The sequence below is a fragment of the Tauraco erythrolophus genome, chromosome 2 (assembly GCF_009769465.1).
Source record: "Tauraco erythrolophus isolate bTauEry1 chromosome 2, bTauEry1.pri, whole genome shotgun sequence".
In the NCBI taxonomy this organism is placed as follows: Eukaryota; Metazoa; Chordata; class Aves; order Musophagiformes; family Musophagidae; genus Tauraco; species Tauraco erythrolophus.
In genome coordinates, this window is record NC_141466.1 from 71,810,266 (window position 1) to 71,835,864 (window position 25,599).

At 51.8% G+C, this 25,599-nt stretch overlaps 1 protein-coding gene across 1 annotated transcript; it reads left to right on the forward strand.

Moving 5' to 3' along the window:
* Positions 1-22,249: 22,249 nt before the first annotated feature.
* LOC147529211 (uncharacterized) lies at positions 22,250-25,599 on the forward strand. The gene is made up of 5 exons (XM_086625716.1): positions 22,250-22,321; positions 22,679-22,861; positions 23,733-23,784; positions 23,910-23,961; positions 24,564-25,599. Exons 1-5 carry the CDS (start codon positions 22,250-22,252, stop codon positions 25,597-25,599), a joined length of 1,395 nt encoding a protein of 464 aa, XP_086481842.1.

Genomic DNA, 25,599 nt, shown 5'->3' on the forward strand with positions numbered 1-25,599 from the left:
GGGAGTGCACAGACCTGTCCTCAGGCAGATGTTTCTGGAGGAGGCTGTCAACCACAGGCTCATGGTGAAAGCGGGCCAGGAGACACACCGCATGGAGCAGGAGGGGCCTGTGGGTGCTCTCTTGCATGGTCTGCATCAGGACGTGCAGGACTTGCGGCACCTGAACGGAAGAAGGCGAGAAAGAACACTGCAATGCATCCTCTCCCTGTACCTCTACAGGACACAAACACGGTCAGTTAGTGCCTGAGCAGCGCCTGCTCCCTTGACACGCGGTCAGGCTCTAGTCCTAAACTTCACTCCGCCGCTCATGGATAGGGGTGAGTGTGCTCTTGGCACTCAAACACGCACACACGCACCCTCAGTGGCTGCACGTGGCTGGGCCCAGTGGTGTCCGGGGCTGAGCACTTTGCGCAGGCTGAGGAGATGGACAAGCGTTGTACCGACAGCCTGGATAACCCTGACCACTTGGCTGTGGCAACACGAGGTCAAACCCAAAACTGTTCCTCAAGCCCATGAAGAAGCCTCATGGTGAAAGGAGAGGAACGGGAAGGTCGGTGCGTCCCAGAGCTAAACGGTCTCACGTCAAGGACCTGCTCCAGCAGGGGACTTTGTACTGTGCGTGCCCATGTCTTCCCCGCTCCACAGAGCAGAACGCGACAGGAGATGCTAACACGTGCTTGGACCAGTGATAACCCTCGTCTCTCCACTCAGCCTGCGTTTCTTCAGCTCTTGTCAACTGCACGAGGTACGAGTGCAAGAGCCAACAGAGAAAAGTCAAAGCCAAACTGAAGAAATGTCTCTCTTACCTCCTGATATATTTGCCGCCCACATGTTTCCAGGAAAGTAGCCATCCACTCCCAAGCGGCCCATGCACGCATGTCTGTGGCACACTTCAGGCTTTCCGTGACGGTGCTCATGAAGTCTGCGGCCTGTGCTGGGGGGAAGTACTTGCAGACAGCCTGGAGAGACATCAGAAACAGAAGAGAGCCAGTCACAACTCTCTGGCTCTGCAGAATGGGAAGGAGCCTTGAAGAGACTCTGAGTTCAGCAGTTTTCCTGTCCTGGAAGGGGCAATCACAGCACACTGCTGCCATCGTTCACGTTTTACGGAGCAGAGAGATTTAGGAGTGTCTCCTCCCACGTGGTTTGCTTATCTGCAAATCTCCTTTTCTGACAGCAGCGCTCTCTCACGCACATGTGCACAAACACGTGCACCCCACACGGTATTCGCTCCCTTGACCGTGCGCCTACAGGCCAGGCACATCTCGAAGCCTCCTGCCACTTGCTTAGAACAGAGGTGCTGGCGTGACAGCTCCCTCTGGAAATGGCGCAGGAGCCTGGAGGGAGCAGGGGGAGGTGAAGGAGCCCAGATGCCAGACCCCCACCCTGGTCTATGTGGCCAGTTACCTTTGCTATTTCTTCCGAGGTCTCAAACAGAGGCAGGTCGTTGGGGGTCTCCAGCCCTTTACACAGGTGCCCAATGTCACCTGTCTCAGGTGCCACGTTCCTGGTCTTGGCTGACAGAAGCACTGGGTGAAAAGGAGAGTCACATTTAGAGGAATCCAACCTTTGGCCCCAGCTATGGAAGAAGGAGGACCCGGGCATGGGCTTGTCTGAGCACCCCGTCTCGCCTGGACGCGGAGGGCTCTGTTGCAGAGGGGGACAGTGCCCAGCATTGGAGACTAGGTCCTGCTCTCAGACAGCAGTGGGGGATGGCCCTGACTGCCCTGGGCAGGGAGAGGATGGAGCGGGTGAGAGTAAGAAACCAGGCGCCCCTTGCGGGGATGGTGCCCGACCCACTGGATCTCAGTGGCACCAGGCAGGAAAGGGAGGGACGATCAGGCTACACCGAAGCTGGGAAGCGCCCTGTCTCCTCACCTTGCATTTGGAGAAGGTGGCGCAGGCAGACCTCTGCCCACTGGCGGGATGTGGCCAGGGAGTCAGCAGTCAGAGGGCCCAGCAGCCCCACCAAGAAGCCAAATTCCTTGCAAGCGCTTTTTCTCTGCAGGGGCAAGAGGCAGGGAAAGGGTCGCAGGTGGCCCCAGTGCCCAGTCACCTCTCCTGGCCATGCTGCCCAGAGCAGGGACCAGGCAGAGGGGCCGCCCTGTCACTCCACAAGACCCCAAACCCAGCGCCCAGCCCAGCAGGGCTCCCTTCGGGGCCGTGACTGGTCGGGAGGGGCACGCGGCACGCAGGGGGTCTCCACTCACCGTCACGTCGAATCGCTCCTTGCAAGCGCCCAGCACCTGGGCGCAGACCTGCAAGGCCCTCTCCCGCTCCCATGCTTTGGCCGAGGTGAGCCAGCTCCGCAGGACCTGGCACAGGGGGAATCTTGTGTCACAACAGGCATCCTTCTCTCCCTGACATCCCTCTCCATCTCCCTCCTCCTCTGCACTCTTCCTTAAAGCCCTGCCCTGCAGCTCTGTGTGGCCCCCAGCTCCGCCGAGCACCGGCAGAGCTGCCTTCACAGCCCTGCTCTCTAAGCCTCCAAATCTCTGTCTCAGTTTTGGAGCGACCCTCTCCCCATCACCTCATGGCTACTCACATGGACCACGTCCTTGAAGCAGGCAGAGGTCACGTCTGCCTTGAGAAGGCCTGCTGTAATCTGGCCCAGACCTCCCAAGCACAACGCGTGCAGAGTCTGAAAGCAAGAAAGGAGGACCAAGGTTTGGCATCACAGGGGCTGCCGGGGTGTGCTGAGGTGGGATCCCGACCCAGAGGTGGGCAGGGCCAGGGTGGCGGGTACCTGTATCTTCCGTATCTGCCTCACTCTCTTCCCTTTCCCTTCCATCTCCTCCTTGGAAGGAAAGGACAAGATGGTGTGGCAGCACTCAGCCAGCAGGTTGCAGCTTTCCTCCCAGCTCAGAGATGGCCTCAGTTTCCTGGACAGAGAAAAATGGAAGAGCAAACAGCAAGGGGATTTACTAGGTCTCTCCAGAGCGGCTCAAATGACAACTGGCTTTTTCCTAACCGAGAGCCCACAATCCAGGACCCCCAGCTGATGCCAGCGAGCTCTGCCTTCAGTTCCAGCGCTTCTGCTCACTCCCAGGCAGCAGACAGCCCCCAGCCCCAGGGCTGCCATGCCTTGCCTTGCCTTCCCTCTTGCCAGCTGCCTGGCCAAAGACCCAGCGCCTTTCCCCCAGCCCAGAGCCGCTCTGCTGCCCACAGCTCCTTGGGCACCACAGCCCAGCGCTGTCTCTCGCAGATGTGGCTTCTTAGCCCCAACCCTCCCACCAGCCCTTCCAGAGGCACCTGAAATGAGAAACACTGTCCCATCCCACAGCCTCTGCTTCTCCCGGAACGGTGCTTAAGGCCGCTGGGACTGCACCAGCCGGCTGTGGGGCAAACACGGTGAGTCTCCAGGGTCTGGGGCATAGACCTCATACCTCAACTGCTTCAGGCCCAGAAGCACTCGCTTCACGACCGAGTCCTGGGGCTCCTCCGTTGTCCAGTCCTGCAAGTTCTAGAGAGACACACACAAAGTGGGCAGTGGGGACAGGCGTCTCGGGGGGGAACAGACTGTGCTTCCAGACCTGCGTATGCACACGTGCACACTTCTACTGGCCAGGCTGGGTGTGTTCTGGAGGACCGGTGCACATAAGCACCCCAGGAAGCTCTTCTAGCCAGGCCCGCCAGCTCGCGCTGCCGCGTTTTTGCTGATCGCCCACCAGCATTGATGGACAGAGAACGCATCCTTCCTACCGGCACCCTCACTATGTAAGGCGGCTTTGCCCGAGACCTGCTTGAATTGGTAAGGATGTGCCCCAGCACGTGCCATGCTGAACAGGTATGGGTGCTGGTGCTGAGCAGCTCCTTGATGAAATCCAGAAGTGCCCTCCTCACCTGCCACGGCTTCCCACGTGTCAGACCTCCCCCCTTGTCGGACAGGGCTGCATGTGGCCCTGGGCCCTGGGGCAGAGCTCCTCACACACACCAGAGCCCCAGGGAGATGGCAGAGTGTCCCCTCCACAGGAGACAGGCCCCGCGACACTCGGCTCCCTCCTGGCCCTACCTGAGTTGCTCTTCTCCGCCTTGAAAGAAGCCTCAGGCCTCCTCTGCTCTCCCTGTTCCTTCACTAAGGGTTCCTGAGCTCCTCTGGCACCCAGCAGATCCCCAACACCTCGTGGCACTTGCACAGACCCCCTGGCCACGCCGAGCCCTGTGCACCACCTTACCTCGGTCACCCAGAAGGTGCCTTGGACGTGCCAGCACTGGTACAGGATGAGCTGCTCCCAGGCCAGCTCTCGGTGCGGCTCCTCGTGAATGAGGACACCAATCATGGCAGTGACTGCACTGATGACGGCCGGCTTGTCCTGGAGAGGGAAGGGAGGGCTGAAGATCTGCCCAGTGCTCAGCAACCCCTGACCACAAGTCTGCCCTTCCCAGAGAGAGAGGTTTCCCCTTCCCTTCTACCCTGCAGAAGAAGGGCTCGCTCCGGAGGACAGAGAGCATCTCCCCATGCCAGCACACAACACCCCCTGCTAGAAGGCCCCGGGCTTTGGCTGCTTCCCGCCAGGGAGCCCCCAGCCCCGGGCACGGCACTGGCGGGCTCCTGGCCTTGGGTGCTTTCTCGGCCCCGGGCTGCAAAGGCAGCGGTGCTCACCTCTTCCTCCTCACGGCCCAGCCAGTTTCGCACCACGTAGCAGAAGAGCGGGTAAACGTGGCTGCAGAGCTGTACTTTCCTCATCCGAGGGATGGAGCACTGGTCCCCGGAGCGGAAGTAAGTACTGATCCCTTTCGACCATTGCTCCAGAACTGCACCAAAAGAAGGGGAAAAGGGGCACGTAAGCGTCTGCAGCAGGGAGGGTACCTTGCACCCTCACCCGAGCCGGCTTTAAGCACAGCTTGCCAGGATTCAGCCGGAGACCAGATCTGGGATTCAGCAGCAAACTCCGCGCTTGAGGTGCCTGTGTTGTTTCTCCCCTCTTCCCCACCACAGCTGCTTCTTCTCACAGGCTGTTCCCCTCCCACTGCAGCCCCTGCCCTTCCTTTCCCTTCTCAACGTTTTGCCCATCCGCACAAGCACGTGGAGCCGGTAGGAAGGCTCGGGACCTGGCAGCGCAAAGGCACCCGTGAGCTCCTCCGTGCAGGTGCACCTGGTGTCTCCGCGTCCTGCCCACAGAAAGCTCCGGGGCTTCACTCGCTGTCCCTACACGCTGCCGATGGTTTGGGATGGCTGAGCCTGACTGCGCTGCGGGCTCAGCCCCGCTGTGCCCGCGTCGGGAGCAGCATGGGGCACCCGGGGCCACCCCGACCCCTCCCCTGCTGCCGGAGCCCAACCGAGGGTCCGGCACTCACCTCCGCAGACCGCACGCAGGACCCGTCCGCTCCCCACTCGGCTCAGCACGGCGCGCAGGGCGAGCAGCGTCATTCCCACGAATGGGATGCATCGCAGGGCTGCGGAGAGGGCAGGGAAGGGGGACAGAGCGTGGCGGGGTCAGCCAGAGCTGCAGGGGCCCCTCGGATCCAGCCCCCAGCAGCGCTGCTGAGCAGAAGGGCAGGGGGATGTCAGCATGGGAGGTGTGTGCTGGAGGGCCACGATGATGCGACAGACCTGAGGGATGGGGGAGGCCCCTGATGAGGGGGAGGGCTCCTGCCAGGCTCCTTCCCCACGAGGATGCAGGGAGGGCTTTTGGCGAGCATGGGGAGGACAGTGTTGGGCAGAACCCCTGAAGGTTTGGTCTCTGACGGGTTCCTGCCCTCGGGGCACTAGGATTGGGGCAGTGAGGCAGAGCTCCCGGTCAGCCCAGCCCTGCCAATGGAGCTTGGCAAGGAGGCGCTGCAACCCCATAGCTTTCCAGTTCAGTACAGAGCAAGGATTCCCTCTCCCAGTTATCACAGACCATAACCCAAAGCAGGAGGCCAGGGTGCTGTACCGTAGCTGCTGGCAAGTTTGCCCAGGGTGACAAAGACAAACTCCTGAGAACTTCCCCGCAGAGCTTTCAGGTGTCCCTGGAGCTCGGACATCACGAAGTGGAAGTGGGAGCCGGCCAGAGCCACCAGGACGTCACCAGCAGCTGTCTTCACATCATCGGTCATGCCCTGAAAAAGCGCCACGGGTGAAACACTTCCCAGGAGAAAGGCTGAGGCACTCGGACAGGGCTAAGGAGACCTCAGGGCCAGTGCACAGACAACCTCGTCTCCCCAACAAGACCCCATGGGGACATTTGCGCCCCAAGCCAGGCGTCTGCTGCCTCTTGAACCCTGCGGAAAGGTCTGCCCTTCTTCAGAGCTCTCCACAGGCCCTCACCAAATACCCTGCAAGGACGAGTCCCCAGCGCCTCTCCCTAAGGAAAGACTTGCCAGCGGCCAGAATCGGGGGCCTGCGTATCCCAGCTCCATCCTGCAAGCACGACTCCTTTGTCACCTCGCACAGAGGGGCTCGCTGGCTCTATACACGCCCCAGCACGAGGCTGGGTATGGCCTCTCCTCTAGAGGGAGGGCTCCCCGGGAGAAGGAGACCTCACAGAGGCATCGGGGAACCTCTGTCTTCAAAGAGAACAAGCTCACCTGGGCTGCTCTTATGTCACCAGACACTTCTGCTAACAGGCGGTTCAAGACGCCGCTCTGCAGACGCCCGTCGTCTCCCCGCAAAGCGCTCTCCAGCTGACGGTACGTCTGCACTCGGTCACCCTGAGGACACACCACAGAAGGGAGCGATTGGATTTACATTGCTCTTGGTGGGAGCTGCGAGCTGCCACCCCTCGCTCCCTGGAGAGCCTGCAAACGGCACCACCACGTCATGCCGCCAGCTCCTGTCTGCTGCAGAAATGAGCTGAGGGAGCAGCTGCCCTGGAGAGGGTGTCTCACATGGTGGGACCCACCGAGCACCAGCAACTGGCCTGAGGTCAGACTTGTTCCAGGCCAGGTCCTCCCCAAACCACCACTCCTATGGACATGGCCCAGCGCCAGATGGAAGGTCCGGATGTGGGACGCGCGGCACTTGCCCACTCCTGGGCAGGGAAGGCATGACTGGGGGGAGCCCTCAAGCCTCCCACAGCACGGCGGGATGCCCCCATCTCACCTCATTGTCTTGCAGACGCTTCAGCAGAGAAGTTGCAGTGGCAGAAACGGTGGGGCCAGCCACAGGGACAGACGCCATCGCCCTGCCTCTGCCCTCAGGACGCGTAGGTCCAAACAGGACACCTACATATGGGCAACAGGAGTGGAAAGAATCAAACAGCTTTCAGAGGGGCCCAGCAACAGGGTGGACGGGGACAAGTTGGAGGTCACAGGCAATCGCCATGAGACAGCCAGGGCAGACGCTTGCGCCAAGAGCGTCGTCAAAGGCTGTCATGAGAGGCCAACGAGGCCACCAGTGGGCTCTCCATCCTTGGAGATCCTCAAACCTTGAGGAGACTCAGCCCACCACGGGCAGCTGTGAGGGGTCCTGCCTCCAGCACGCTTCGGCTTCCAACCTCCTGCCAGCCCCTCACCTCCAAGCGCTCTCAGCCTCTTCATCGCAGCAGGATCCTCTGGATAGATGCACTGATCTCTCCGGGTCCTCCTCCTGAAATGGTTGTGAGCAACTGTCTCGGGGAGTGACACTGGACCCAACACTGCCATGGCAACCTCATCACAGGGCCCGACGTGTCACAAAGGGCTGCGGCCATGTTCCGGGGGCCCCGCTGGGGGGCAGGGACTGGGCGGGGCAGTGCTCCAGGGGTCACGGGGGCCCAGCAGCGCAGGGTGTCCCCATTCCCTACCCCTTGAACTTGCCCATAGTCCTTGGATGGTTCTTAGCAATAGCTTTCTCTAAAGGTCCATCCTGGCCACGTCTTTGTGTGGTTCCCCTCTGCAGGGACCCGAGGTGAAGGGATGTGAAGAGCCTGTATCCTTCCATTCTGACACTCCAGTCACAGGATTCCTCCCAACACATCTCCATGATGCCAATAAGACCATATTCCTGCAGGCGCGCGCACACTTCTAACTCCTCTTCTTTATTCCCCATGCTGCATGCATTTGCATAGAGGCATTTAATTTGGGCTCCAGATGAATCCGACTTCCTGGCTGGAGTGGCTGGAATTCCTTTCTGCTGCTCTTCGGGTGCTTCCAGCATATCTTGATCAACCTTGGTGTCGTGGGTTAGGCTGATCCAGCAACTAAAACCCACGCAGCTCTCCCACTCCAGTAAAATGGAGAGGAGAAAAATATAATGAAATAGCTGAGGGTCGAGACAGGAACAGAGGAGCACCCACCAACCACGGTCCCGGGCAAAAGAGGCTGTTTTCTTAAAGCAAAACAGTTTATTAACAGCTACCTACAAAGAGAAAAGCAAACAAAAACGGTTACTTGAGAGGATAACAAGAAAACAAGGCCAGACCATAAAAACAACACCACTCCCCTCCTTTGCCTCTTCTTCCCGGCTCTACCTCCTCCCCCCAGTGGCGCAGGGGGCAGGGAATGGGGGAGCGCAGCTCAGTTCATTCCGTGCTGTTGCTGCCATTTCTCTTAAAGGAGAAGGAGTCCTTACACCATTGTCCCTTGCTCCAGTGGATCCCCTACTCACGGCGAAAGGGTGAATCCTACCTGCTGGGAGGCAATCCTTACCCCATCGGATTGCCCCAAGTGTGGGCTTTACCAGTCCTTCACTTTCCACCTTCAGAGCTTCGTACTTGCTGTGCAGAGGCACCTGGGGAGGCAAGGTGGGCGAGGAGGGACATAAGCCTCAGGAAGCATGAAAAATATTCATCCTTACTAAGTGATAAGAAATCTCTTGGATCCAGCCTGATAGAGCAATTTCTTGTTCCTACTCTTACGCACTTGCACTGTGACAGCTTTCTCAAGAGGGGGTTCAAACCCTCAGGGCAATTTAGGAAGTTACAAATGTCTGACTCCTTTTGTACTTGCACACCAAAAAAGATCTTGCACTAGAAAATCTTTATTTACCAGTTAGTGTTTTCAGGCTGCTACTGCCCGAGATTATTAAATCTATTAACTTCTTGTTAATTAAATCTAATCCTTCTTCTTCTGATATAATTAAGAGATAATGTCAGTGGAAGAGAGGCTTGTCGTGAGACGCACTACAAGATATATATGGCACACTATTGATCCCAAACTTCAAAACAAAGTAGTTATTTTCAACATGAGTGGACGGGTTTTGACAATTGTTTGTTGTTAGGTCTTTATCTGTCCTCCTGCCTTATTTCTTGTGTAAAACAGATGCAAAACTAAAATAACTTGATAACACAATGTGATTAATTTCCAAACTATAAAATAAAGAAAATAGAACTCCACTTTTTTCTTCCCTGAAAAAAAGATTTCACTTTCTTTAAGAAGTTTGGGTTTTTTCATACTGAAATCTAAAAGAATGGGATTATTCATAATACATATTTTAGTAGAGTTTCACTAGAATAGTATGCTAATTTGGAATGCTTAATGACACTAATTACACAAAACCAGATGCTTAAGTGAACATTATTTCATAAACACTCATTTCGGTTTCACACAGAATGTATGTATTTAATATAGTTTTCACATAGGAAAGACTATCTTTAATCTAGTACACAGGAAAGGAAAAAAAAAAGCCAAGTATGTAGCAGTATTTTTCTGATAACAAGTGATCAAAGGGAATAATATGGGTAGAATAGGATTGCACTTACTTATTAGAATTTTACACTTGAGGCGGGTTGTCATGAAAAAATAAACACAGGGTAAAAAGCTTTTTTTTGGTCTTCATAGTGTTTTTGTCCTTACGCCTTGCATTTTTCAACCTGTTGTATGTTTTGATACTTGAATTTGCTTCTGATAAAATTATGCAAAGGGCCTTTCCATATGACAATAGCACTTTATGCTCTGAACTGAATGAGCCAGCATGGTAGAAGACAGATGCCAAGAAGTACGCTACCTGTTTGCAAAACACGGGAATATGGAGTGTCTGTAAACTCCCCAGATGAAACTGGAGTGTTTGGCATTCAGACTGATGGCAAAAAAAACCCAAACAACAAACAAATAGCTTTGCATATGTGACATTCATAGTAATTGGCCCTGAATAGGAGGGCCCTAAAACTGATGGTGACTTATTCTAAACACATTAGCTGAACACAGAAGACTTTGTGTTGCAACACATTTTTAACACAACCACAGATGTACAGAAAATAAAATTGATCCCAAGGAAGTAGAGAACATATCTGCAGTGTGAAATTGGAGACGCAATTCTGCTTCGCTATATGGTAAAAAACTCATCGGACTGGGTAAATATAAAGAAATCTAATATTTTCCTTGCATATCATACAGTTAGTTCATTTGCTATTTCTTCCCTGATTACTATGTACAGACATATAGAAAAGTGGATGGTAACCTGATGCCTAGAGAAAAATCAACATACATCTCCCATAAAATAAAATGTAAATACAAAATAATTTCTCGGGTATTTGTGCCAGATCTTGTTAAAAGTCATTCTGGAAAGGATTAGATAAAAAGGAAAAAAGAGAAAAAAAAAAAACACATTGCAAGTGTCAACAGATTCCAACCTAGAAGAAGAAAAATAAGCACTGCACAAAGAGAAAAGTCTGCAGAAAACAGAAACCAAACAATCTATTCACAGGTATTTCAGAAGACTGTTATTGCATAGACCATATAAACAAAAGACAATTAAGTTAAAATAAAAGAAAAGTAGGGGAAAGCGCAAAAAGCACAGAAAAAGTTCACCAGAGGAATGGACGAAAATGAGGCTCAATCAAGCAGCAAGATTAATAATGATGGAGAAATTTGGTTTACTGTACCACCAATTCCCAGATTAAGAAAGGTTCACCTTTATTGTAGTTAAGATTAAAAAGCCTGCATTTTCATGGAAAAGATCATTTTTCAAATCTGGCTTTTGACATGATTACAAGTTTGCTTTATATAAGGAACTAAATCACACTGGGAAAACACTTTGCACAGTATACATACAATTATGAAATGTACAGTTTATCAACATTAAAATAATTTTGTATAAAGGCAATTTCAAAATAGCTTTTTCTGTCCTAAAATATATTTTTTCTAGTTCAGCTGTTTGATCTTCATACCAGCACAAAACCAGAAGAAATGAAACTATCAGAAAAAAAGCAGTAACAAGCATCTTTCTATGCTCAGATTAGAAGAAACTTGATGAAACTGATTACAACCTTGAACTTAATTTTATTTTTGCTGAATAATGAAAATTTGATTTCTTTTTCTTCTCTATGTCCTGGGTTTGGCTGGGTTAGAGTTAACTTTTCACAGGAAAACGGGGAGGGGACCCAAACTGGGGCAGCTGACCCAAACTAGTCAGGGAGCTATTCCATACCATATGATGTCATGCCCGGAGTATATATTGGAGGAGCCAGCCAGAGGAGGGGTCTTTGAATTTTCACCCACCTCAGCGTGGGCTGAGGCTTCCAGGTTCCACGTGGTGAGCAATTGTACCACTTCTTTTGTATTGTTCTTTCATTAATATTATTATTGTTATACTCCTCTCTCGTTCTTTTTTGTACTGACATATTAAACTGTCTTTATCCCAAGCCACGAGTTTTTTCTTCCGATTTTCTCCTCTCATCCCACCAAGAGTGAGCGAGCGGAGGTGTGGTCACCTAGCTACTGGCTGAGCTCAGCCACGACAGTCCTTTTGGGTGCCCAATGCGGGCATGAACCCACGACCCTGAGATTAGAAGTCTTTTGATGAATAATGAATATTCTTTTTCTTCTCCTTCTCTAGTTGTCAATTTTACAGCAGAGCTAGTTACAAGATTAATATATTTGCCTTGCAAAAAGCATAGCGGGTTTGAACAAGTGATCACACATATTTAATGTTAATTCTCTTTGGATTTTCAATAGGGTTGGAGTTGTAGAAAATGTGTCGGGCTTGTGGGGTTTTGTCCCTCAACTGGTAACATAATCAGAATTTTTCCAAACTGAGGCTAGCTGACAACAACTTACTCCAAGGAAAGATCTACTTGCATGGTTTAAATATAAGCTGCACACTTGAATTGTCCAGAAACATTGAAGAGAAGCACTGCAAGTACCTCTAAGTTCTAAGGGGTTTTATTTTTAAAAGTTGAATATCATGACTGGCAATCAGCACTCCAAGTCATGCACAGAAAATTAACATGATGGGTAACATTATGAGACAGCTTTTACAATGATATGAAATGAGTTTCATGTTGAAAACAAAGTGAAGAACAGAGATTGCCATCTAACAGCTGCTAATGTAACATATATGAATACTGTTTGGATTAAATTTCTGCTGCCTCTAAGCTCTTGTTTTCTCCAGTTCAAAAGTCAGGTCCTGATAGCAAGGAATACAGCTGTGGTGTTCATTAGGGATGCTTCTACATGCCTGTTTGGTGAAGAGAAAAGAGCCAGAGAGGCCACCACACCTGCCACAGCATTTGGTCTTTCTGCTAGGCTGCCTACCACCATCACCAATGTTTGGGAGAGAAGACTGAGTAAAGCTACAGGGGGCATCAGCCCTTCTAGGCATTCCCACCCACTGTAAAGTATACTGTAGCATAGCCAAGAGGGTCCTGTTTCTACCCTCCTCCAAATCTCCAGCTTTTGGGCTCATACGACGTAAACCTCCTTAGAGGCTTGAGGAAATGTTCAAGTTCCTTTGCCCATAGTCCTAACAAAGGCTGTACTTTTATATGTCACTTACTTCTATGTCAGGAGATAAGTCAGGCTATGAGGTGCAAGTGATACTCTTCTGAGGATTTGCCACATTACTCTCGATGGAGATGATAACACCACAAGTAAAAGACCATAGGAACATAGAAAAACATCTGAAAGAAGATAGCTAGCCATGGCCAAGATTAGATTATCTCTTATTTTATTGAGATTGTACTGCTTTCTGCAGAAGACACTGACTTCACAAATTAGTTAAGGTCTACATCAAGGTCTCTCCACCACTCACACGACGCTGCATCAGTTCTTGCTGGAAGGCTGGTGACAGGTAAATTGATCCATTTAGTGTGAAATCTCACTGCTGTTCTCAGGAGTCTTCCTCCCTATTTGTGGGATATTATTTAAAAGATTAATATTTAAAATATTAATATTTAAAATATTTAAAAGATTAAAAGCTGGCCCAAAAGATCTCAAAATACACATAAATATGAATTTCTGTTTATTCTGTCACCGAATGGTTTTTTGCCTTTTACCAGACATCTCACAGGTGTCTTTCTTGGATCAGTCCTGTTTAATATTTTAATCAGTGATCTGAGTAAAATATAAAATGATTGCTGGAAAAACAGGCACTGGAACAGGTTGCCCCGAGTGGTTGTGGATGCCTCATCCCTGGAAGTGTTCAAGGCCAGGTTGGATGAGGCTTTGGGAAACCTGGTGTAGTGGACCGTGTCCCTGCCCATGGCAGGGGGGTTGGAACTACATGATTCTTGAGGTCCCTTCCAAACCAAACTATTCTATGATTCTATATTGGCAGATGACACAAAAATTGCTAGAGAGGTAAATAATGACGTGGACGCTTCAGCAAAACAGTGCAATCGAGAGTGCTTGGTAAGTGCATTTTATACAGCCGAATGCAACATCATGCACCTTGAAAGAAGGGCTATAGCTGACATCTAAATCATGATGACTGCATGCTGGAATACAGAGACCAGGAAAACACCACAGGGAATATATGCCTTGAACAATTTCCCCTGAGAGCAAATTAGTGCACCACATGGTATAAGATGTCGTTGCTCACCAGCCTGGGCTGTGGCACCAAGGACACTGTTGCATCCTCCACAGCCAGGAGGAAATGGCCTGCCTCTTGTAGGCAGGATAGGTACCTTGAGTTGATTAGTAATTAGTTCATTATCTCAACTCAGTCCAGCTGGCTAATAATGACTGGATGCCATAATTCCCCCTTTTTGTTTTACAATTCTTTCTTTTCTCAAAGGCTTTATGGGTGAGCAGAGACCCAGCCCATTCATCCAACTCCAGCACGCTTCCCTCCCGCAAATACCACATCGGGGCTTGCGGCTTTACCTTCTTCTCCAAAGGACTCTTGCTCGAGCTCCCGGCTCCGGCTCTGGCTCTCTTGGCTCAGGCTCCTGGCTCGGCGAGGGAGTCAGGGCTTCCCAGGGTCTCACAGATGCATCACATCGGGGCCACCAGTTGTTGCTCACCAGCCTGGGCTGCAGCACCAAGGACACTGTTGCATCCTCCACAGCCAGGAGGAAATGGCCTGCCTCTTGTAGGCAGGATAGGTACCTTGAGTTGATTAGTAATTAGTTCATTATCTCAACTCAGTCCAGCTGGGTAAGAATGATTGGTGCCATAAGATGTAGCTCATATCATTGCATGATGCCACTGATCCGTTAGCGTAAGTGAAGAGCACAGGAATTCAACGAAAGTCAACACCCTTCCCACTGTCAATCTGATCATGAAGGAGACTGCAACTTTCTTTTCAGCAACAAGCTCCTGCCATGCAACAGTCAGCAGATGACAGAAGTAACACTGAAACTGTTGACATTATAATTGGCTATCTCCGATAATGCCAACAGGAGACAAAAGCTGCGGCATCAACAAAATACCAAATGCTCTGGGTTTATTCATGGCAGATGTTAACTTTCTCTGCTGGAGTAACAAATATCGAGCATCTTCTCGTCTATATCAGACATCGGTCTGGGTATTAGATTGCTATTTCCAGGAAACCAAGACGATCAAAGGAGGCTCCAGATATAACAGAAAGGCACTCCTGGACTCCTTGTCAGCTGTCTCTCAAACCGTACTTTGGCTGATGGTGAACACGATGTTTGCAGTACTGTATTACAGAACATTGTTTCTTGATTCTTCAGCCTGGCAACTAGACTGACGATAACAGAATTGGATTCGAGCACACAAATTTACCAGCAGACACAGTAAACAGTGATTCAGATCTCTTCACCCACACACAGTAGCGAAGCTTTTCTTCCATAGTTAATGTAGTTGCAGAAGAAGGAATTGCCTTAAACATAATATTTAATACCTGTTGGTATTAAAAGGCTAGAAGCAGAAATATTCCAGCTACTGCAGCATCCTGTGAAAGTTCTTTTTCCCGTGCAGGCTAGCTGAGAAACAGTTTGAGGTTTTTGTAAATTAAGACTTTATCTTGCACCTGTAGCTTGTTATGCAGTCTTGTGTATGGCACACTGGGAAAGTTGTTTTGAAATAGGTGTCGTAGCATTTAGCCAATCACTCTGGGAGGTGGATGGTCAAGCGACCAATTGGCTTGGCCATGCTTGTGAACCATGTTATATATATATATACGGATTTGTAATTAATAAACGGCCGCTGCTGCTGCTGCCGCCGCTGCTGCTGCCGCTGCTGCTGATACTGCTGCTGCTGCTCCTGCTGTTGGCGTTGGTATTTTCTCCTGCACCTGAATTCTGTGTCGTTCTTCTCTCCATCCCCGGCACAGCAGCGACATTTGGTGACCCTGACGTGATACAACCGCAACTGAATTTAGAAGGTATGTGCTTCCCCCGAGGCTCCGGGGACAAAACTCTAGACTGAGAAGATGGGGCAAAGCTCCGTGAAAGAAAGCACGATATTTTCTGCCTTCAAAAATGTGATAACGATCGCGGGAGCTGACATAAGTGATGAAGCTGTCTGTGAATTGCTAAAGTGGGCAGCAGAACATGAGTTTGTAGCTGATCCAAACACTGCCCTTAACCCAGAAGCTTGGGAACTGTTAGGGGATAAGTTATTTCATGAGACCGTGTTTGGAGATAAGAGCGTACTTGACCTGCTACGTACGTGGTGGTCCCTATACGGTATAATGCGGAAGTGGACCGCAGGAAGAGAAGGAAAAGAATTACCGGGCTCTGACGAATCTGCGGGTGAAGGCTCTGAAGGGGACGATGAGTTATTTGAGGGATCACTGACCCGGGACAGCGCGGGCAGCGTACCCGCCGCGTCTCCGCTGCCCTCGGGGACTGAGAGACTCGCGGGGACTGCGCGGAGGTCCTACCCCTCCCCGCGGGATTATGTTCCGCCTGAGTACCCCTCGCCAGTGGAACAGTTAGCAAAACTAACCGGTCAAAGCAAAGCGTTGGAGCGTCCCCCACCCTCCGCCCCAGCGGCCCCCCCCTCCTCCTCCGCGCTACGGCCGGCCCTGCAGCCGGCTGCTTCCGTTCCTGCAGCGGGATCTGTCCTTCCTACGGCTCCGCCACTGCCGCAGCCAGGCACGGCAGCCGGGGTTCTGCCGCAACCGGGAGGGGCAGGAGGTATCACGGCGGCGTCGGATCCGGCGCCTTTGTGTCCCGCGCCAGCATCCGCGCATTTCCCGGCGCAAACGGCGCAGACGCCGGTGGCGGATTTCTCGGCACAGCAGCGTACGGCGCTTTTGCGGGAAATACTACAGCAACTGGTGGTGCTGACGGAGGCGGTGCGACAGGCACCGAGGCCGGCGCCGGCAGCCCCCGCGACGGCGGCCCCGGAAGTGGCACCGAGCGCGGCGCCGGCAGCCCCGGCGGCGGCGCCTGCACGGACAGTGATGCCGCCGCAAGCCGCAGCCCCCCAGGCTGCATGGCCGTGCGTAGCTCCGCAACCGGCCGCAGCCTCCGCCGCTACACCGCCCGCTGGCCCGGCGCCTGTGCCCTGCCAGCCCTCCTCATCCGTGGGGCCCGACGATGCCAGCAGTGTGACTGCGGACTCGCTTACTACACTGCGGGAAACTGTGGCGGTGGTCAGACATCGGCAACCAGTAACACAGCTGGCCTACAACCGTCCTTGGACGCTTCCCGAATGTAGCGTGACTGTGTGTCCAAAAAATTCAAAGCGGTTTTGGGAATCGGTCAAGAGGCGGGCTCTGGAGGTTGGGGACTGGGATTTAATAGAGAAAGTCGGGATGCCTAAAGATGAAAAGGGACCTGAGCGGGTTATTATAGTGCCTCAGAGTGCTGTGCAGGTAGATCAAGGTGGTAGTGAACCCACAGAGGGTATCATCCAAGCCTTTCCTGTACAGAAAGCTCTTCCTAACTCAGGTCAGTCTGACACACATGAAGTTATCGCTTGGAAAGTGGTCCAAGATTTGCAATCCAAAGTGGCACAATATGGGCTAGGGTCTCCTGAAGTCATGCAGATTATTGGAGTGCTGAATACTGACCTGCTCCCTCCATTTGATATTAAGCATTTAGGTCAGGTATTATTTCAACCTGTACGATATTCAGTTTTTGAGGCCAATTGGAGAAGGATGGCTGAGAAAGCTGTGGCTGGGAATATGCAACTGCCTCCAACTGATCCTAGACATGGAGTTCCAGCAGATGCTCTTATGGGAGCTAATGCCTTTTCTGATCCTGATCTTCAAGCCACCTGGCATCCTCAGGTCCTCGAGCAGGCTCAGAAGATTGGTATGGGAGCCCTATTAAAAGGCGTGGACATGGCTGCTCCTAAAACACGTTATGTGAAAATAACTCAGGGGCAGAAAGAGCATTTTTTATCTTTCGTGGAAAAGATTGCTGCCGCCCTCGAGAAGCAGGTCGAAGATGAGACCTTGCGGCAGCTGTTGTGCAGACAACTAGCAAGAGATAATGCCAATGATGAGTGTAGAAAGATCATAGATGCTTTGCCAGGGGAACCCACACTAACAGACATGGTTGAAGCCTGTTCCAAAGTGGGATCTGAGAATCCTAAGTCTGCTCTGGCTGCAGTTCTGCAGCCTATTCAATTAAATTCTTTTAAGAATTTTTTAATTTATTCAATTAAATTCTTCAGAAGAAGGAATTGCCTTAAACATAATATTTTATACCCATCACACAATAACGTAGGCTTGGGCCGTTACCTAGTTCAGAAACTTCCTACATGTATTAAGACATTGTGGATGCCCCATCCCTGGAAGTGTTCAAGGCCAGGTTGGATGAGGCTTTGACCAACCTGATCTAGGGGAAGGTGTCCCTGCTCATGGCAGGGAGGTTGGAACTAGACGATCTTTGAGGTCCCTTCCGACCCAAACCATTCTATGACTCTATGACATCCAGGTCTTGCTCCAGAACCAGATTATCAATTTCTATTAAACTTGCTACTGTATGATAAGGTTGATTCTCTTCAAAGGGCTGTTGTGCACTCCTTGCATTCACTCATCAAAATTTCTACTGCCTGCTAAGTCAGAGGGAAAAAGAAGACCCAAATGTAATACATTGCTCCGGAAGTTAATGCTGGCTGTTAACTCTTTATTAAAACGGCTTGTTTTTCCTAACTTGCCTTATTATTTCTTTTCAGCTGAACGTGATAAGCACGTGGCCAGCCACACAGCATCCTACAGTCTCGTTTAAAGCAGAAATAGCAACCCATGTGAGAAAAGCTCCTCATGAAACGCAACTTGGTCAGAGAAGCATTTACCAATTGATAACAGGAGCGTGACAGAGAGCGTGATTTCAGCACAAGGGCTCATACCAGTGCATCTATCATGCCATGCTGACTGATCACGATTAATTAGCTTCATGAGGAACAGCAAGCAGCTCAGAAAGAAGGTTAAAAAAAATTATGCTTGACTTTAGCACGATAAAATACAACTGCTGGCGGAATACAGACTCTCAGAAAATTTTATGAGGGGCAACTCCCCAGTTGTTTTGCTACTGTAAAGTACTGTATACATAGCAGACTGCTTAATAACCTGATACTGGCACGCTGCCTCTTACATGTCATGGTAGCAGTGGCTGGGAAAGAGGTAAGAACAGCAGATCTAAACAACGACTTCCAGCTCTGAGACTGCTCAGCAGTGTGCACCCGAGTAGCTGGTTAACAATGAAGCCTTTTTGGAGATCCTGGCAACATAAAAGTCTACAGGAAGTAAATCTTTTAATATTACAGGTGCCAAAAGATATATTCATTAGGCCTTTTCTTAGAAATAACCATCACTATGATGCGTTTCCACTGCTGGGGAATGTGTGTGGCTATACTATAGTCTCCAAAAACTCCCTACTGTCAATTTGATAGTATGGATGATTACAACCCAGTGCCCATGGACGGCACTGCTTAGTTTACTAATACAGACACAGAATTCTGTCATCTAAGGTTATCAATCTCTTTCATACTACTTGCTCACCTCCTGGTTGGCCTACTTTTCTGTCAGAAGGCCCCTGGAGCTCCAGGTGCTGACTGAGTTGCTTGAATTGTGTTACTGATGTTCTGAGACTGCATACCTTTACTTCAGGAGAGCTACATAATCATATCATGAAATCATAGAATGGTTAGGGTTGGAAGCGACCTTAAAGATCATCTAGTTCCAACCCCTCTGCCATGGGCAGGGACACCTTCCGCTACAACAGGTTGCTCAAAGCCTCATCCAACCTGGCCTTCAACACGTCCAGGGATGGGGCATCCAGAATTTCTCTGGGCAACCTGTTCTAGTGCTTCACCACCCTCAAAGGGAAGAATTTCGTCCTTAGATCTAATCAAAATCTACTCTTTCACTTTAAATCTATTACCCCTTGTCTTATCACTTCATGCCCTTGTAAAAAGTCCATCTCCATCTATAGGCTCCTGTGGGAAAATAACCCAAATGGGTGAAAATTGGAGAAATACAGCTTTGCAAAATTTAGCTCAAAGGCTGCAATATTAGAGCAACTTTGAAGTGAAACACAGTTGCTGCTCCCAGGACAGACACGGCCTGCTGGACTCAGCTGCTGCTCCCAGGAACAATCAAGGCCTACACAACATCCTTGAAATGGGGAGTAGAGTGATACGGAGGTATCACGGCTCATCCCTGTTATCAGGGATGAGGGAGCGCTTGGTGAAAGACAAATCACAACCGCTGCCTTAGCAGTAATGGTGAATTAGCTACTAAATCACACCCCCACCCCTCACGAGAGAAATTTTCACCAATCCTAATAAAGTGATGTATGACTAGAGTCACTTGAGCTCCACCTAAAAGTAAAGAAAGAATATAAAATGGCAAAAGACAAAGGGGATGCTAGGGAGAAGCCCCCCCATCGGAACGGCTGAGATCAGCCGACGGGCTGAACCTCTCTTCTCCCCCCCATAGGGACGCCTATTGGGTAAGAGCTCCGTGTTATGCGCGCTTAGTTACTAACGCCGTGCTAGCTATTGAGTATTATCACTAATCAGTAATAGTTTTATATTATCACTGCACTATTTTAAAGTTGTTTTTGTAGTCAGTCACTATCACCGGCTATCCTTGAACCTGTATTCTGTCACAAATAAAATACACATATAAGTTTCCGGAAACTTTTGAATTACTATAAGGAGTTGGCCCATAGTACTACTAGTGACGGTCCCTAATAAGTGGGCGAACCACCCTCCGATTCACTGGACTGCCAAGGGAAGGCAGGGGGAGTCGGACCCAAAGGGTCTCGCCCGACTTGGAGCACTGATAGACTGGTCTTTTGACCTCAAAACGTGACAGCTCCCTTTAAGCACTGAAAGGCTGCTAGAAGGTCTGCGCAGATCCTTCTCTTCTCCAGGCTGAACAACCCACACTCTCTCAGCCTGTCTTCACAGGAGAGGTGCTACACTGGACCCGCTCCAACAGCTCCCTGTCTTTCTTGTGTTGGGGACCACAGAAGTGAACACAGTACTGCAGGTGAGATCTCATGAGAGCGGAGTAGAGGGGCAGAATCACGTTCCTTGACCTACTGACTACACTTCTTCTGATACAGCCCAGGATACAGTTGTCTTCCTGGGCTGGAAGCACACATTGCCGGCCAATGTTTTGACTTCACCCCATGACAGAGGGTGTTGGTTTTATGGAGGATGGTCATGGCGGTGCGTCAGTGATAAAAAGAGGTCTAGGGAAAATGTGGGCCCTCTCCAGAGGGAAACAGGAGACCTGGCTACCTGGGATATGGAGAAGGCTGAGGTTCTCAATGACTTCTTTGCCTCAGTCTTCTTTGGCAAGAGCTCCAGTCACACTGCCCAGGTCACAGAAAGCAAAGGCAGGGACTGGGAGAATGAAGAACCACCCACTGTAGAAGAAGATTATATCAGAGACTATCTAAGGAACCTGAAGGTGCTCAAGTCCATGGACCTGATGAGATGCATCCGCAGGTCCTGAGGGAATTGGTGGATGAGGTTGCTAAGCCGCTATCCATTATATTTGAGAAGTCATAGCAGTCCGGTGAAGTTTCCATCGACTGGAAAAGGAGAAACATAGCCCCCATCTTTAGAAAGGGAAAAAAAGAAGACCTGGGGAACTACAGGCCAGTCAATCTCACTTCTGTGCCCGGCAAGATCATGGAGCAGATCCTCCTGGCGACTATGCTAAGGCATATAGAAAATAAAGAGGTGATTGGTGACAGCCAACATGGCTTCACTAAGGGTAAATCCTGCCTGACTAATTCGGTGGCCTTCTACAATGGGGTTACAGCGTTGGTGGATAAGGGAAAGAGCAACCGACATCATCTACTTGGACTTGTCCAAAGCATTTGACGCTGTCTCGCATGACATCCTTGTCTCTAAATTGGAGAGACATGGTTTTGACAGATGGGCTACTCGGTGGATAAGGAATTGGCTGGATGGTCGCACTCAGAGAGTTGCAGTCAACAGCTCAATGTCCAAGTGGAGGTCAGTGACGAGTGGTGTTCCTCAGGGGCTGATATTGGGGCCCGTGCTGTTTAACATCTTTGTTGGTGACACGGACAGTGGGATCAAGTGCATCCTCAGCAACTTTGAAGGACTTGGGGGTGCTGGTTGATAAGAAGCTCACCATGAGCTGGCAATGTGCGCTGGCAGCCCAGAAAGCCAAGCGTATCCTGGGCTGCATCCAAAGCAGCGTGGGCAGCAGGTCGAGGGAGGGGAATCTGTCCCTCTACTCTGCTTTCATGAGAGACCCTCCCTGCAGTGCTGCGTTCAGCTCTGGGGTGCCCAACAGCAGAAGGACATGGGGCTGCTGGAGCGGGTCCAGAGGAGGCCACGAAGATCATCTGAGGGCTGGAGCACCGCTGCTATGGAGACAGGCTGAGAGAGTTGGGGTTGTTCAGCCTGGAGAAGGCTCTGGGGAAACCTTCCAGCAGCCTTCCAGTGCATAAAGGGGCTACAAGAAAGCTGGAGAGGGGCTTTGGACAAGGGCGTGTAGTGACAGGACACGGGGCAATGGATTTAAACTGAAAGAGGGGAGATTTTTATGAGATCTAAAGTAGTAATTCTTCCCTCTGAGGGTGGTGAGGCACTGGACAAGGTTGCCCAGAGAAGCTGTGGCTGCCCCATCCCTGGAAGTGTTCAAGGCCAGGTTGGATGAGGCTTTGATCAACCTGGTGTAGTGGAAGATGTCCCTGCCCATGGCAGGGGGCTTGGAACTGGAGGATCTTTGAGGTCCCTTCCAACCCAAACCATTTCATAATTCAATGACTCTATGGTTAGTGACAGTCGTGGCAGCAGTGACCACAATATTGCGGAGTTTGAGATCCTGCTGAGCACGCTGAAGGTTAGCACAAGGACAAAGTTCTAGCTGCTCTCTGGGGCAGCTGCTCTCTGATGACTTCACAGTCTCCCGTATCAGCACAGCCCTTGGTCACCATGGCAGCCGTTGTGTGTTGATGTCATGCCACCATTGCATCAAAAAGGTGGCCCTTAGTTTCCCAGGTTTCCAGGAGGCTCGGGTAACACTTTGACGGTGAACAAGGCAGTGAGCTAGTGAGAAGATGGGCTCGGCACCTCAGAGATGAGAAGGAAAGTAAACGAGGTAGGAGTGGGGTGCTGCAGTGTCACCCCAACCTCTCCTCCCCTCAGGGGTTTCTCGACCTCCCCAGTTGACCTCTTTGCACATCCCCTGGTCATGCAGAGCCTCCGGAGATGCTGGCACTGCCTGTGTGAGTTGGAGGAGTGGAAGCTGAGGGTGCTGCTCTTCATGACAGTCATGAGCATTTGGGGCCTCTGCACCTTTGTGCTGCGCTGCACCCTCAGCTTGTTGATCATCCTGGGCCTGGGCATCTTCATGACCAGCTGGCCCGACAGCAAGGCCAAGGTAATGTTACCCAACAATAAAGGGATTAAAGTTTTTGTGTAAGAGTTCCATGAAGGGTTTAGTTGGCAGTAGGTGATTCACGCATACCTAAAGAAACTAACAAGATAACCATCCTTGAAGCTGTCAGGAGTGATTAAAAAGGAAACTCTTTATCAAGAATTGTCTGCCCTTGGAGGGAACATCCCAGAAACTGCATAAACTTTGTTATCATGTTTTTCTGAGCTGTGAACATGCAGTGACTTGGGGGAAAAGGTAATTCTGGCAGGGGGAGATCGCGACCACCGACTCACGGACCACCTACCCTAAGTACACCCCCGACCCAAAAGAAAGGGATGGAGGAAGAGAACTGAGCATGCAAAGTAATTTACATGTAAAGCGAGAGAAAATTAACCAATTGTTTCAGAATATGTAAATATGTTATGAATTATGCATGACTGTAGTGTATAACTTAATTTTCTGTCCAGAAGCCGTGTGTGCACGTTAGGAGGAGAAATCCCCCGTGCATCCAGTGCTGCAATAAAGAATGCCTGCTTTCTAAAACTCCAAAATGAGTCTTGGAAAGTTCAATTTTGTTTTCAGGTATCAGTAAGTGTCCATCTTGGCATTGCCCCACACTGTCCCTGGGCAGGGGTTAGCCTGATGAGGTGCTTGGGAGGGGCCACATTTTGTGAGGGAACTGCCCACCCAGCCAGGGCCCTGCTCTGGAGCCACCGAGCCACCTCCGCTCGGGCACCAGGCTCGGGGCCAGAGACGCTCCTGTCCCTGTAGCTCCAGTTGCCCTTCCCAGGGGTTTCCTGGACAAGAGGGTTTCCTCTCCCTCCTGTCCGAGGGGAGACACCCGGCACTGACCTGTTCTTGCTTTCTGGTACAGGGAACCTCTGCAGGGAGGAGCTGTGGAGGAAGCAGGAGGAAGGACCGGATAGGTGAGCAGCCCCATCCCAGAGCTGCGCCAGGCTCCGCAGCAGCCCTGACTGACAGATGCCTTTGAACCTGGAGCCCGCGCGACGGCTGCCCTTGCTCACTCTCCCTCTTCCTTCTCCCCCTGTAGTCTTCGTCCCATGGGAAGGCATGGAGTGGTCTAAGGAGAGCCTGAAGGCAGGGTAAGGAGACCCCTGCCCTGCAAGGGGTGCAGCTCCCTCTGGGAGTCCCATGCCGGTTCTGGGGAAGCTCACACATGGGTCCCTCTGACCTGTGCAGCTGCTCCATTGCCCTGGGGAGGCTGCGAGTGGGTGAGAGCAGGATCCGGCACAGAGCCAGGGCCCAGGCTCAGCCCTGGTCCCCTGAGGAAGCCGAGGAAGGGATGGGGTTGGGGGGCGAGGGAAGTGGGGGATGGCTTGGAAGGAGCCAGGGCACACCCCTGTGGGGATGGCAGGTTTCCAGGGCAATGCCCTCTCCTGACACCCACCCTACCCCCTCCCACAGAGCCCCTCTCTGTCCTCAGCCCCTGGCCTGAGCTGACCCTTTTCTCCTCAGACTGGAAGGTGTCCGTCCCCTCGCTCTGCACCTTGTGCTGTGGGGCTGGGCCTGCCCCATGGCCCCATGGCCCCAGACCCCACCCGACCCCAGGCATCCCCGAGCTGGCAGGGCTGGCTCCTGAGAGCTGGGAGATCCCTCAGCTGCTGGGGAGAAGCCAGAGAGAGGCTGCTGGGTCTATCCTGTCCCCCAGCAGCCCCCACGGTCCTGCCAGCATTTCTCCCCACAGGTGGGAGAAGCACCGTGGAGGAGAATGGTGGGGAAGCAGCTGCAGCACGGAAGCGGCCTCTGCAACGGAGCTCCCCTGTGAGACAGGAGATGGGGGCCAAGATGGGAATTTCAAGGATGGCACAGAGCTCCTCAGGAACCAGCCTCCCATCGCCAACATGGAGGAGCTCGCTGGATCCCTGAGGGGGTCCCTAGACATAACCCAGATCTGCCTCGACCTGCTGACAAAGCTGAAGGAAAATCAGGGCAGCGGTACTCCGGGGTTGTGCAAAGCCACGAGGAAAGAATATCTCATCTGCCCGCGGTGCTGTCGATGCTTCACCAGCAGCTGTCCACACTGCAGCGAGTCCGTGGCCGAGCAGGACCTTCCCGCGCTGGCTGCCATCCTCTACACCGTGGACATCCTGGTGGATGAGGAGGAGATACAGCTGGAACTGAAGGTGGGCTTTGAGCTGGCCATCGGCGGGGAGCCGGTCTATGAGTGGCAGATAACCCAGCGGCTCCCCGAAATAGCCCCTGAGAAGTGCTGCAAGCACTGCAACGCGCCTCTGCCCGGGAGCCCTGGAGGTGACGAGGACTCAAGGGGATCATTTCCCCCACCAAACGGACAGCTGAGACTGGCTGGGCTGGACGCGAGGGCTCCTCCCGCGAGGCAGGCACGGACAAACCAGAGAGATGCTAGCGGGGCAGACCTGCAGCCAGCTGGGCAGGGGGAGTCTCTCCCCACTGGGGTTCCCACGTGGCCCCTGCCCCCATGGGCACAGCCCTTCTCTCCTGAGGCTGTGTACCGGCTGCAGAGAATCGGGACAGAGCCTCTGCCCTTGGTGGAGTTCAGGGGCCTGGAGCCGGAGGTCAGTCCGGAGTGCATCCACCAGTGCTGGTGCAGACTGAAGAGGAGCTACTTGGCCAAGCAGGCCCAGTTGTGGATAGCAGGGAGCTCGGAACCCAGCGGCACCATGAAAGGGGACCAGACGCTGCCATTGCATCTGCAGTTCAAGGTCGACGCGTTCTTCCATGCCATGGCGGTGGAGGCCTAA